The 12,627-nt window shown below is 34.2% G+C and overlaps 1 protein-coding gene across 4 annotated transcripts; it reads left to right on the forward strand.

Moving 5' to 3' along the window:
- The first annotated feature begins 8,886 nt into the window (after positions 1–8,886).
- LOC133830508 (F-box/kelch-repeat protein At1g74510-like) lies at positions 8,887–11,899 on the forward strand. 4 transcript variants are annotated; one of them, XM_062260497.1, is made up of 3 exons: positions 8,905–9,043; positions 9,540–9,598; positions 9,800–11,899. In XM_062260497.1, the coding sequence occupies exon 3, from the start codon at positions 9,823–9,825 to the stop codon at positions 11,494–11,496; it is 1,674 nt and encodes a 557-aa protein (XP_062116481.1). In that variant the 5' UTR covers positions 8,905–9,043; positions 9,540–9,598; positions 9,800–9,822; the 3' UTR covers positions 11,497–11,899. The 4 variants fall into 4 exon arrangements, with proteins under 4 accessions (XP_062116479.1, XP_062116480.1, XP_062116481.1 ...); XM_062260495.1 differs by lacking the exon at positions 9,540–9,598 and having other exon boundaries at positions 8,887–9,043; XM_062260496.1 differs by lacking the exon at positions 9,540–9,598 and having other exon boundaries at positions 8,898–9,048.
- Positions 11,900–12,627: the final 728 nt, after the last annotated feature.

Here is a 12,627-nt window from a genome sequence, read left to right on the forward strand (position 1 = left end):
CACAAAAGATCTTGTGTGGAGACTAACCCTAGTCCATTTCAATAATTCATGGACCATATACAGAACCTTGGAAGAATTAATTCAAGCTAAAGAGACTTACGTGACAAAAATCGTCGGTAAGTCTGATGCATAGTCCTCACGTGAATAAATCGATGCCCTTTGACTTCGAAATATCCTCGCGCTAACTATTGGGATGGTTGATTGGCGCCAGGACAAATAGTAGGCAAGAGTTTGGAAAATCTCTGGTGAAGGAATAGGTCTCCAACTCAAGAAAGCGGGAATGGCAGAAAAATTTCTAATGAAGGGGGAAAAAGAAGAATCACGAGTTTAAATAGACAGCCCCAAAATTCGAACCAATGTTTAGATCATTATCACAGGTACTCGAGTACCATCCCATGACCCACCTAGGAAAGTACCATCTCGAGACGTCCGTTGAGCTGACAGCCTATTCCTCGGGACATGCTAGTAGAGGAATTTGTAGAGTCTCGACCAATCGACATTTAATGCATTTGTAGAGGTCTGACCACTTGGCTTACGACATGTGTCCCTTGCATTATAAATAGACAATCCAAGGAATGAAAAAAAATAACCGGATTGAGATAGAGTGGACGTAGGGAATTCATTATTTGTGAACCACTCTATTTTTTTTTTTGTGTGTTTTTATTATTCATTTTGTGTATTCGTATACTTTTTTTTTTTATTGAAACTGGATGTTCTATTCGAGTACTCGCATATTTTTGGTGTTGTTACAAAATCCCCCCAATAACACATGTCAATTCCTCAACATGCCAGATCAACTCTTTTGGACAAAGGGGCACTATATGGTAGTAATAATAATTGGGGGAGAAATTTAAAACAATAAAAAAATTTCAATGGGTACAATTTGATAGTAGTAATAGTTCGAGAGACAAAAATCTTATTTATTCTTAGAGTAAATTGCGGCTAAAATACCCAATGTTTTCAAAATGTTGCACTTTTGTACTCAATCTTTTTTTGCAGGAAATATACTCAATGTCTTCAAAATGTTATACTTTTATACCCAAATTTGTTTTTGGCGGTAAATATACTCAATGTTTTTAAAATATTGCACTTTTATACCTTATTTTTTTATTATTATGAGAAATAATGAGAAAGTGAAGGGAAAATATAGTTTTTAATTATTTTTTAAATTTTAAATTATTTTCTCTTTCTTTTCTCAAAATAAATATTTTAAAACAAAAATTAATAAAAAATGAATCAAAACTTATAATTTTTTATTAATTTAAAATATAAGTTTTTTTTATAAAAAAAGTCAATAAAAGTATAAGTTTTTTAAAAAAAAATTGCAGGAAAAATATAAGTTTTAATTCTTTTGATTAATTATAAAATCTTAAATTTTTTATTATTTTGAAAAATAATAAGGAAGTGAAAATAAATTAAAATTTTAAAAATAATTAAAAACCTTTTCAAATCACCAAACACTAACAATCCATTTTCAAGAAAGATATAAGAAAACACCGACAACCCAAAGAGAAAACCACCAAACACTATAATTTAAAGGAGTTATATTATAAATTATAGAGTATTGATACCTGAAAAGGAAAATTGAGAGAATGACAGAAAGATTCAGAAATCGACATGGTCTTCATGTCTTTCTTTGTTAGACATCCTTTCCTGGTAGTGATATAGAACCTAAGCTGGTATCGTAGAAGAAGAAGAGTGGTATTGGAGGTGGTAGGGTGGCAATCACATGAACATCCTTTTATTGTTATATGAAGTCTGATGAAGAGAAATTGGAAAACACGATATAGAGAAGAAGTTTTGGGATGTAATATTTGGAATGGAAGAAAACGTGAAAAATTTATTTTCAATCTTGCAGTGTAAAGTTATGTTGCGAATTTGGATTGACTTTTTGAAAATAAAGAACCAATCAAGTATTATTATGGAACCCACCTTATTTATGTTTTTGAAATGATAAAATCATATTTAGGTACACTACCAATTAGATCCTTTATTTTTCCTTCACTTTTTTTTTTATTATTTCTCAAATAAAAAAAGGTATAAAAGTACAACATTTTAAAAACATTTTCTATATTTACTGCAAAAAAAAATTAGGTATAAAAGTGTAACGACCCAAATTAGCTAATAAGGCTTAAGGGCCTTGATTAGTGTGCCAGGAGGGCAGGTTGGGATTTATGTGTGATTTTATGAGTTAAATGCATGGTTATGATTTAAAGCATGTTATTTGGCTATGTGTTTATCTGAGATGCATGGCTATGTATATTAGTATGCATGTAGGCCCGGATCGTGTTAGAAAGGCGTAATTGTAATTTTGGCCATGTTGGGCATAACTGTATTGATATGTGATAATTGTATTCTGTGAATTGTACCACGTGAGTGTGGTTTTATTATTGTGATGCACGTGCCGAGATGACCCTAGAGAGCTAGTTAACTCAAGAGTCGCAACGGGATTTCTATACCCGGCTCGGGAGGAGCCTAGGGGTACCTCGGGAATTTTATGGTTAAGTTGAGATTTAGCGGGTAATGGTTATTGGAGATTTAGTAACCTGGGTAACCATTAGTTACTGCTGAGAGTAACAAGTTTTAGAAATAAAATGGTAGATATGAAATAGAAATGAAAGGACTTAAGTGCCCTTGAGGTTTAGGTAGGAAAGGTTAGGCAAGGAGGGGCAAAATGGTCATTTGGTTGGGAATTAGATAAATGGCAGCTGGGTTATATGGGGTACACGGTTTGGGGCTTAGTCATTTTGGTCTTGATAGAGTTTGAAGAGAAGAGAAAAGAGAGGGAAAAGCTAGGGCATGAAGAAGAAGAAGATGAGTGGAGGAGCTGAATTGGAGACCTAGGAGATGAAGGAAGCTTAGGGATGGATTCTCCATATGAGGTAAGGAATTTTGTACACATTTAAGGCTTGATTATGTTATGGGTTAAGAAATTTGAGCATGGTTTAAGTTTGAACTTTGAGTTTTTATGTTTCTGAAATTGAAATCAAGGATGTGGATTTTGGGGATTTGATTGTGTGTTTGGATGTATTTGATGATGTTTATGGGTTGTTAGATGGTCTATTTGATGTTTGAAATTGATTTTGGGGTTTGGATATTGGTTTGGTATGATTTGGGAAGGTTTTAGCTCGGTGAAAACGCAAGAGAAAACCCAGAAATCTGGGCCTGCGAAGGCGTGCCGCGGCACAGTTTTTGCATGCCGCGGCATGGAGCCCCTGTCTTGCTGGGTGTCGCGGCACAAGGCCAATTTCAGGATGTCATTTTTGGGCAATTTTAGGCCTTTGCTCCGGGGGTTCGGGGGATGTCTCCGGGGTGTTGTTTTAGGAATTTGGGAGTCCCGAGAGTGCGGGATTGGTCCCGGAAAGTGGTTGTGAATTGATTAGTATTTAAGGAAGATTCTTGTGTGTTGTGACTAGGATATTGGAGAGGCTCGTGCTAGGGGACCGTGCTCGCGGCGTGAGTGCATCAGGAGGCTCGGAATACAGGTAAGAAAACTATATCACCCGTAGGATAGGGCGTGGGCCCATAGTGTGATTGCGGGGCACGACCCTATATTGCATGATGAGATGATTGCGGGGCATGGCCCTATATTGCATTACATGTTAGGGTGTAGACTTAAATGAATTAATATTTATTGGAATGTTGTTGTGTTATGCTATATGTGTGATTATAGTAAATTGAACGGCAAGGGCCGAGAACGGCGTAGGCCGGGTACGGCAGCGGGGCCGGAAGTAACACCTAGCACATGGGATGCTATAGTCAGGGCAGGGCCCGGTGGATACATGAGTTATCCTTACGGTGAGAACCGATACCCCAGGGCTTTGGTAAGGTTTCTGGGGCGGCATGGCCGTGTTTGCTTAGTCTAATGGTTGACTTGTTTATTTGTGGATTATCTGTTATGATAAACTGTATACATTGCATATGTTATGTTCTGCATGAGTTTTTCTTGCTGGGCTTCGGCTCACGGGTGCTCTGTGTTGCAGGTAAGGGCAATGACTGAGTCAACCAACCATGAGTACGGAGAGCGTGAAGCGACGCGTACATGTTTGGCCTGCCCGACTGCTTTGGTTGGGGGTTTATTCGAAAATGGCTGTAATAATCTATGATTTTTATAACTGATCAATTGTAAACTTATTTTAAGATGTAAATAGTTTTCAAACCTTATTTTGGGATCCCAAATGTTTAATACTAGAAGTTTTATTGAAACGACGCATTTTTCTAAGATTACAGCCTTAACTTTTAATTAGTCACACTTTTGTTTAAAAACCTCGGTTAGCGAGTTCATTGCACACTGTTTTGTCTTAAAACTCACTTAGTAACGACTCTAAGGAAGTAGGGCGTTACAAAAAGTACAATAATTTGAAGATATTAAGTATATTTACCGCAAAAAAAATTAAATATAAGGTATGCAAGCAATAAAAAAACATAAATTTTAAATACTTCTTTGAATGTCTTTCTATCATTATTCAAATATCCCAAAGTTCAGTTAGTTTGGTCAAAATTAACCATTTTTTTTGTTACTTTATCAAGACGTGAAATTGAAACCAGCTACTTTTTAACCTCCCATTTACCGTCACTCTAAGGAAAGGAAAAAAAAACATAAGTTTTGTAAGACATAAAAAGATTTGTCTGTTTTGTTTCAATGAAGATTTTTCCTTCTTGATAAAAAAAAAAAAAGATTTGTGATGTTAATATATATATATATATATATATTTCAGCAATTAGAAAAATTATAACCCATTTTTTTATGACATCGTACATGATAGTTATTGTAGGTAATCTACTAATTTTCAGAAAATTTTGAATAATTTACAGTGCCGAAATCAGAGTTCAAATAGTTTGTTTTCCATGAGTATAAAAAAAATCAAGCATGCTAGCAGCAAACTGTTTGAACTCTGATTTCGACATCGTAAATTATTCAAAATTTCTCAAAAATTGAAGGGAGATATCCTCTAACTATATTGTACGTCATCATACAAAAAAATTGAGTTATAATTTTTTCAAATACCAAAAATAAAAAATGTCCATACGGTAAGAGCAAAAGAGATGCCCCTACCTAAGAAAATTCATATATATATAGAGACAATTCTTCTATAGGGGCTTCACTTTAAGCCCTACCGGTGGGTTCTCGACCCGTGAACAGTTTTCAGCGCGATTTTTTTTATGGCCGTGTATATTGTAGCTATTTAGAGTATCCTACTAATTTTTAGAAAATTTCGAATAGTTTTTAGTACCGAAAACTAGGTTCAAACATGTTGTTTTCCACGCGCATAAAAAAAATTAGTCACGCATGCAACAACATGTTTGAACTTAATTTTCAGTACTGTAACCTATATGAAATTTTCTGAAAATTTGAAAGATGCTCTAAATAGCTACAATATACACGTTCATAAAAAAAAATCGCGCTGAAAACTGTTCACGGGTAGAGAACACTGAGAGCCCCACTGGTAGGGCTTAAAGTGAAGCCCCTTTAGGAGAACTCCCCTATATTTTTTTTAATACGCGATCGACCCCTATATTTTGTTAAATAATAATTCAGACTTTGTATTTTACAAAATTGATCAAAATAATACCCTAGACCTGATTTTGGTCAAAATATTTTTTATTGTAAGATCAATTCTTGGGTCGTTAGTGATGCAATGAGTTTAGAGAAGTGGAGAAAGTGGTTGAGGAGTTGAGAATGAAATATTATATTTGAATTTTTTTTTTACCCAAATTGAGTATAATATACTATTTTGATCAATTTTGTAAAATATAAGGTCCGAGTTATCATTTAACAAAACACAGAGATCGATCGTGTATTTAAAAAAAATACATCCTACATATATAATATTAGTTGAAAATCAATAAGTTAGAAAATACAAGTCCTTCTCCCACAACATCTCATGAGTGAGAAAGGAGCAGTTACCTCTCACACCTAAAAAAATGATTAAGATTGGAGAAAACTACATTTGATCAGGATGGTAATGATTTCTAAAAATTCATTACAAAGACAATGCCTTCTTTTGAAATTGAATGTTCAATTAACCATATATATTCACATCCCGAACAAAAACCTACATATATATATTCACAACAAAAATTTAATAATAATAATAATAGTTAATTAAGTTATTAACCGTCAAACCATTAATTAGGTCCTTTAAGCTAGCTTTGTAGACTTTCTACAAAGGCCTAAATTAATCATTACATGAAGTACTTAACAAGTTAACCGAGGACAACAAAACTAACATTCATAATTCCCTTCAACAATTTACAATAAATACATGTAAATGATAGCAAAGATTTGGTTAATTAATTCATAAAGACATAATATGAAAATTTATAGTACAAAAATGGATGAAAATCATACATTATTAATACAAATAATAGAGTGCATGATATATAACCATAAGTAAGAATTTATGAATTTTTGAGATATATGAGATTTCAATTCCAACAAATATACATTGTACATCATTGTTGTCAATATAATTTCATTCAAGATAGCTAACTACTAACTAGATCTGAAAAAGAAAAAAGAAAAAGATAGCTAGCTACATGCTAGCTAGTATAGTGGTCATTGGGCGGCTATTTTGGTAATTTTCCATACAGTAATAGGCAGCAATAATATTGTTCTATATATTGGAAAACGACATGTACAATTTGAATGAATATCTCCTCAAATAATCTCTTTAATTTCAACAACAAGATGATGATAATTATTTATGTAAGGATGAAAATTAATTAATTCCCTTTTTTAATTCAGTTCATCATTACTATCGATTTAAATCACAAAATTTGGACCGCATATAATAATAATAATATTCAATTATTTTATCGACACAAGTTTATTTTATTAAAGAAATATATTAGTATGGTCTTATATTTTGTCTAATTATTTCATCGCCTATATGTTTTATTAAATGATATTTCAGACTCTTTATTTTACAAAATGGAACAAAATGATACCCTGAACCATATTTTGGTCAAAATATATTTCAATATGACCAAAATGCCTTAGGCTTTTCAATTAATTAATTTAGTATATTTGAAATGAATAATTTCTTTTATAAAAAATAATAAAAATCATATTTTGATTAAATTAAACTTTAAAATAATTATAATAAAAAAATTAAAATTAACCCTAAGCACTAATCATAAAACCTAAATTTAAATCATAAACTTTAAAACATTAACAAAATTAATCTTGACAAAAATTAAAATTAAAAAATTATCTTTCTCTTGACCCATATTTCTTCTCAACCTAGATTTCTTCAAAAAAAAAAAAAACATTGAATGTTAAACTTAATTCTCAAACTAGATTATACAACAAAACCTGGTTAAATCACAAATCCAACCATCTTTCTAGCACCAACATCTCAATCCAACCACTCGATCCCGTCGACAACATCCCCAACAATACCCATCTTCGAATCAAAAACCAAAAATACACTCAATAATCACTATTGCAATGCATTTAGAAATGAACTCAAAAACTAGAAATCCACAAATGAACTCAAAAACCATAGCTTTAAACCAAATCTTCGGCTAAAAAAAATTGAAATAATAAATTGTAGTAATAGCAGGGGAAACTCACTAACAAACACAAACACATTGATAATCATCACAAAAAATTGTTAAGAACAAAAACCAGTCAAGATTTATTGTTGTGAAGCTTGTCGCCTTCCTTGTTGCCAATCTCTGCCTTTTCCCAACGAATCCATGTAGCCCTCTAAGCTCCATCCAAGTTTTGTAGCCGTCGAATCTCTGTCTCTACCCATCGCCCCATCGGATCTTTGCCTTATCTTGTCGCCTCATCCACGTGAAGCTTGCTAGATTCGTTGGATCCCAGCCACCGTAGCCACACCATATGTCGTCGAGATCCACTCGAACCTTGTTGGATCTTGAGCCTCTTCTCCAGCCTTAGTTCACACCACCTCCATCTCCAGCTTCAGATCCCATGACAAACATACTTGGGAAAAAGAAAAATATGGAGGCAAGAGGAAGAAGAAGAAGAAGAAGAAGAAATGTTTTAGGATTTTGATTTTATTTTAGATTTGTTTAATTAAGTAACTTTTTATATTTTTTATTTCAACATCAATTAATTTTTTTTTATTTTAATACATATTTTTAAGTATTTAATTAATTGAAAAACCTAAGAGTATTTTAGACATTTTTAAAAATATTTTGACCGAAATCTGGTATGAAGTATCATTTTGTTCAATTTTACAAAATATGAGGTCTAAAATGTCATTTAACAAAACATAAGGGCCGATCAAGTATTCGGGGAAAATACAGAAGCCAAACTAGTATTTTCCTTTTTATTAATCAATTTCTTTAATAAAAATATAATAATTAACAAAGAAAATCAATTCATATATTTGTAAAATATTCTAATTTATTTTTTTTACTTGACACTTCGCATTTTATGAAGAATTTAGTTTAATAAGATAACCATTTAAAATTATAATTCTGAATAAATTAATAAATAATCATCTCACTGCGTGTCAGAGTGGGTAATAAATAATTTTTTTTTATTTACAAATATTGTCATTGTCATTTCTATTTTTATTTTATTTTTTGAAAAAAATTGTCAATATACTTGTAAAAAAAAAATTAGATTCAATATCCTCAAAAAAAAAAAAAAAAGAGGATAGAGAGAATGGGTGAGTAACAGTAACAGAGTAAAAAAAAGACAAAGTTGTGAAGAATGCAACACGTGCAGAAACGGCCGTTAGCGGTTTCGGTACCTCTCTAGGCCGCAATCCCAAACGGCGACCTGGAAGTAGGGCCCACTTTTCTTCGCCTTTCTGTTAATTTTTTTTAACCAAATAATAAATATTATAAAATTACGTGCCCACCCCTCTTTTTATGCTATATTATATTTTAATGCCACATTACTCTCTTCTCAACACCGAATAATATAACCAGAACCAAAAGAGAGAGAGAGAATCTAGAGTGAGAAAGAGAGAGAGAGAGAGAGAGAGAGAGAGAAGACGAACAAGAAGAAGAGGAAGAGGAGGGAGCTTCTCTGCAAACTCACCCTCTTCTTATTCAATTCGTAAGGTTTCTTTTTCTGGGTTTCTCTATCTTGTTTGGCTTGGTTTGTTTTAGGAAATTTGTTTTGTTTGGGCTTGGTTTTACTCTTTTTGGGTTGCTATTGTATTTGCTCAATTTCAGTAAGAAAAAAATGGTGAAGAAAGATTTTTTATGAGATGGGCGTTCTAAGATGGAATCTCTTTCTTTGTTTCGCTTTGTTTGAGGTAAATTTGATTACTTTGGGGTCTAGATTTGCTGGTAATTGTATTAACAATTGGAGTTTTAGTCTGGTTATGTGGTTGAATTTGTCCTAATTAAATTTGCTTTTGCTTTTTTAACTTTTGGTATGTGTTTTCTGGTCTGAACCCAGAGATCTGATTTGGTATTTTTCGTTTCTTGGGGCTAGATTGGTTTGTGTTTTTTCAGTTGTAATTTTGATTGGCTTTGTTGATTTAGATGGGGTTGTTAATTTTCGTTATCAATATAGGTTTTTGATCTTTTTTGCATGTTGCATGCAGTTTTGAATTCGGATTCAATTCAGGTGGATCAGGATATTGGCTTTTTGTGTGCTGTAGAAGTGGGTTTTTAATTTAACTCGAAGATCATTTGTTTGGAACATATATTAGGAATTTGAACTCATTTCTATGTCAATAATTGGGTGATATGTTTTTTGTTTTTTAGTTTTATCTTTATTTTTCTCGCTTTTAGACTGACTGGTGTTGTTGCATCTCATTTTGATGGGCTAACCAAAGAAAGTTCTTTTTTTCTTTGTTACCAGTTGTCCAAGCAGAGGATTTTAACATGTTGGAGGGTCCATCATATCTTGTTTCAAGAGAATTGCCGAGCTCGTGCGAGCAGGAAAGCAAGTGGATATACAATACTTTCCGGTTGATTGAACTCTCAAGTAATAAGCGCAAACTAGAAGATGGAGAAGATAACACATTGAGAAAGTTAAGTAAGTTATCAGTAGCTCTTAAAGGAGAGGAAGCATGTAGAGATGGTAGTGATTTTAACCAAACGCAAAAGTACCAATTTGATGGCCAGCACCAAGCAGGGGATCCTTCCGATGTTCATAATTTTTTGGATGCCCAAACTGACCTATCAAATGGTCAGCATCAAGCTGGGCATTACTCTGATGATATTAATGCCTTTTCCAATGCCCAAACTGACCAATCAAGTGACAAGCATCAGGTAGGGGATCATTCTGATATTAATGGTTTTCCCGACGCACAAAATGACCAATCAAGTGACCAGCATCAAGCACAGGATCACTCTGGTATTAATGATTTTTCTGACGCTCAGATTGACCAATCACATGACCAGCAAGCAGGGGATGGTTCTGATATTTATGATTTGTCGCATGCCCAAATTGACCAATCAAATGACCATCATCATGGAGGAGAGCACGCTGATCTTAGCTCACTTATCCACCAACTTGGTAGGGATATTTCAATCAACTGTCTTCTACGCTGTCCGAGGTCTGAGTATGGCTCAATTGCTTCTTTGAATAGGAGTTTCCGTTCTATTATTCGTGGTGGAGAGCTCTACAAGCTGAGGAAGAAGATGGGTATTGTGGAACATTGGGTTTACTTCTCTTGCACCCTCCTTGAATGGGAGGCATATGATCCAAATCACAATCGCTGGATGCATTTGCCTAGGATGACTTCAAATGAATGCTTCATGTGTTCAGACAAGGAATCGTTGGCTGTTGGTACAGAACTACTTGTTTTTGGGAAGGAAATAACTTCCCATGTTATTTATAGATATAGCATTTTGACAAATTCATGGTCATCAGGCATGAAAATGAATACCCCTAGGTGCTTATTTGGCTCTGCTAGTCTAGGGGAAATTGCAATTTTGGCTGGTGGTTGCGATCCACGTGGCAATATATTGAGCTCTGCAGAGCTTTATAATTCAGAAACAGGAACTTGGAGGACTCTTCCGAGCATGAATAAACCTAGAAAAATGTGCTCTGGGGTGTTTATGGACGGGAAGTTTTATGTTATTGGTGGAATAGGTACTGGAAATCCAAGGTCTCTTACATGTGGGGAAGTATTTGATCTTGAGACTGAGACTTGGACTGAAATACCTGACATGTTCCCTTCACGGAATGGAGAGGATGGGGTGATTGGGACTCCTGCTGCAGCGGAGGCACCTCCTCTTGTTGCAGTTGTGAAGAATACATTGTATGCTGCAGACTATGCCGAAAAGGAGGTAAGGAGATATGACAAGAAGAATAATGAGTGGATAACCATTGGGAGATTGCCTGAGCGAGCAGTCTCAATGAATGGATGGGGTTTGGCATTTAGAGCTTGTGGAGATCGATTGATTGTTATTGGTGGACCAAGGGTCCTAGGGGGAGGGATAATTGAGCTTAATGCTTGGGTTCCCAATGAAGAGCCACCTCAATGGAACCTGCTTGCCAGTAAGCAATCTGGAAGCTTTGTGTATAACTGCACGGTAATGGGATGTTGAGGTGTCCAATTTTGTGATGCTATCTGTGTGCTGCGTGGAGTCCTTTCTGAGTGGAATTTACAGTCTTCGCTTTTCAAGGAGATGGGGTTCCAGCTCATGGGTAATCTCTGCCCTCCCCTTATTGGAAAATTTCAGGTTTAATTTAGCCTTAGAAACATTTACAAAAGGGGGCCTGGAGGTTTAATTTCCTCTCTTCATTTTTTTCACCTTTGTTGTGTTGCATCTTTCTTTTCTTATGAGGGCTTTTCAAAAGTTGGGTATTATGTAGAACAGGCACAGGTGAATAAACTCATGTACTGTTAAATGTTTAGGTTGTGATGACTATTTTCATAAGTTCTATTGAAACATTGCAGAATTGTGTAATGGTTTATAATCTCTAATGTGCATTATATTATTGAAGCCTTTTAAATTTTTGGCCCCTTCCCAAACGAGGAAGGATGAAGAAAGAGACATGAAATCATGAAATGGCTCATACTTCCTATATTATATTCAGTGAACTCTAGCGTTTCAAGATATTTATACATACTGGCACTGCTTTAGATGGTAGCTAAACAATTTGTATGCTTTAGATCTGGTTGAATTGGTTAAGAAATACAAATTGATTATTTTCTTTATTTTGTCCTTTTATTTATTCTCTTGTGTAACTTACTACTTTTTAAATATATGGGTCTTGAAAATGTTTGGACAACTCGATTATATTGTTTCTAGTTGAATATTTGGTGGGCGTTTCATTGGGAAGCATTTTTGCTAGAAAAAATCTACGAACTTGGCAAAAGAAGATTTTGATGAATAGCTAGAGAAGAGAGTAGAGTGTAGGTTCTTTGTGTATGTGTCTAGGGATAGATATTCCATTTTCCATTTTATTTGAAATGCATGAATTATAGAGGCATACTGAGACATGTATAATGTTGTCTATAGACCAATATTTTTGCTGTATTCAAAATCATGGTTGCCGATTTGGAAAATTGGACATTACTCATACCACCTAGTCTCGTGAATTGTATTTTCCAGAGGTGGAGCGTAGGAAGTTATGCCTTGGTCCATATACTATACAAATAACAAGATCGATCCTCGCATGATTCGTGAAACCTCCTTTTATTTTGAGTTGACTAGTTAATTTGTTTTGATTCT

The sequence above is a fragment of the Humulus lupulus genome, chromosome 4, assembly GCF_963169125.1.
Source record: "Humulus lupulus chromosome 4, drHumLupu1.1, whole genome shotgun sequence".
NCBI classification, from domain to species: Eukaryota; Viridiplantae; Streptophyta; class Magnoliopsida; order Rosales; family Cannabaceae; genus Humulus; species Humulus lupulus.

Excerpts from the sequence above, each read along its gene's own strand:
- LOC133830508 (XM_062260495.1), top strand. The coding sequence starts at position 9,823 with ATGTTGGAGGGTCCATCATATCTTGTTTCAAGAGAATTGCCGAGCTCG.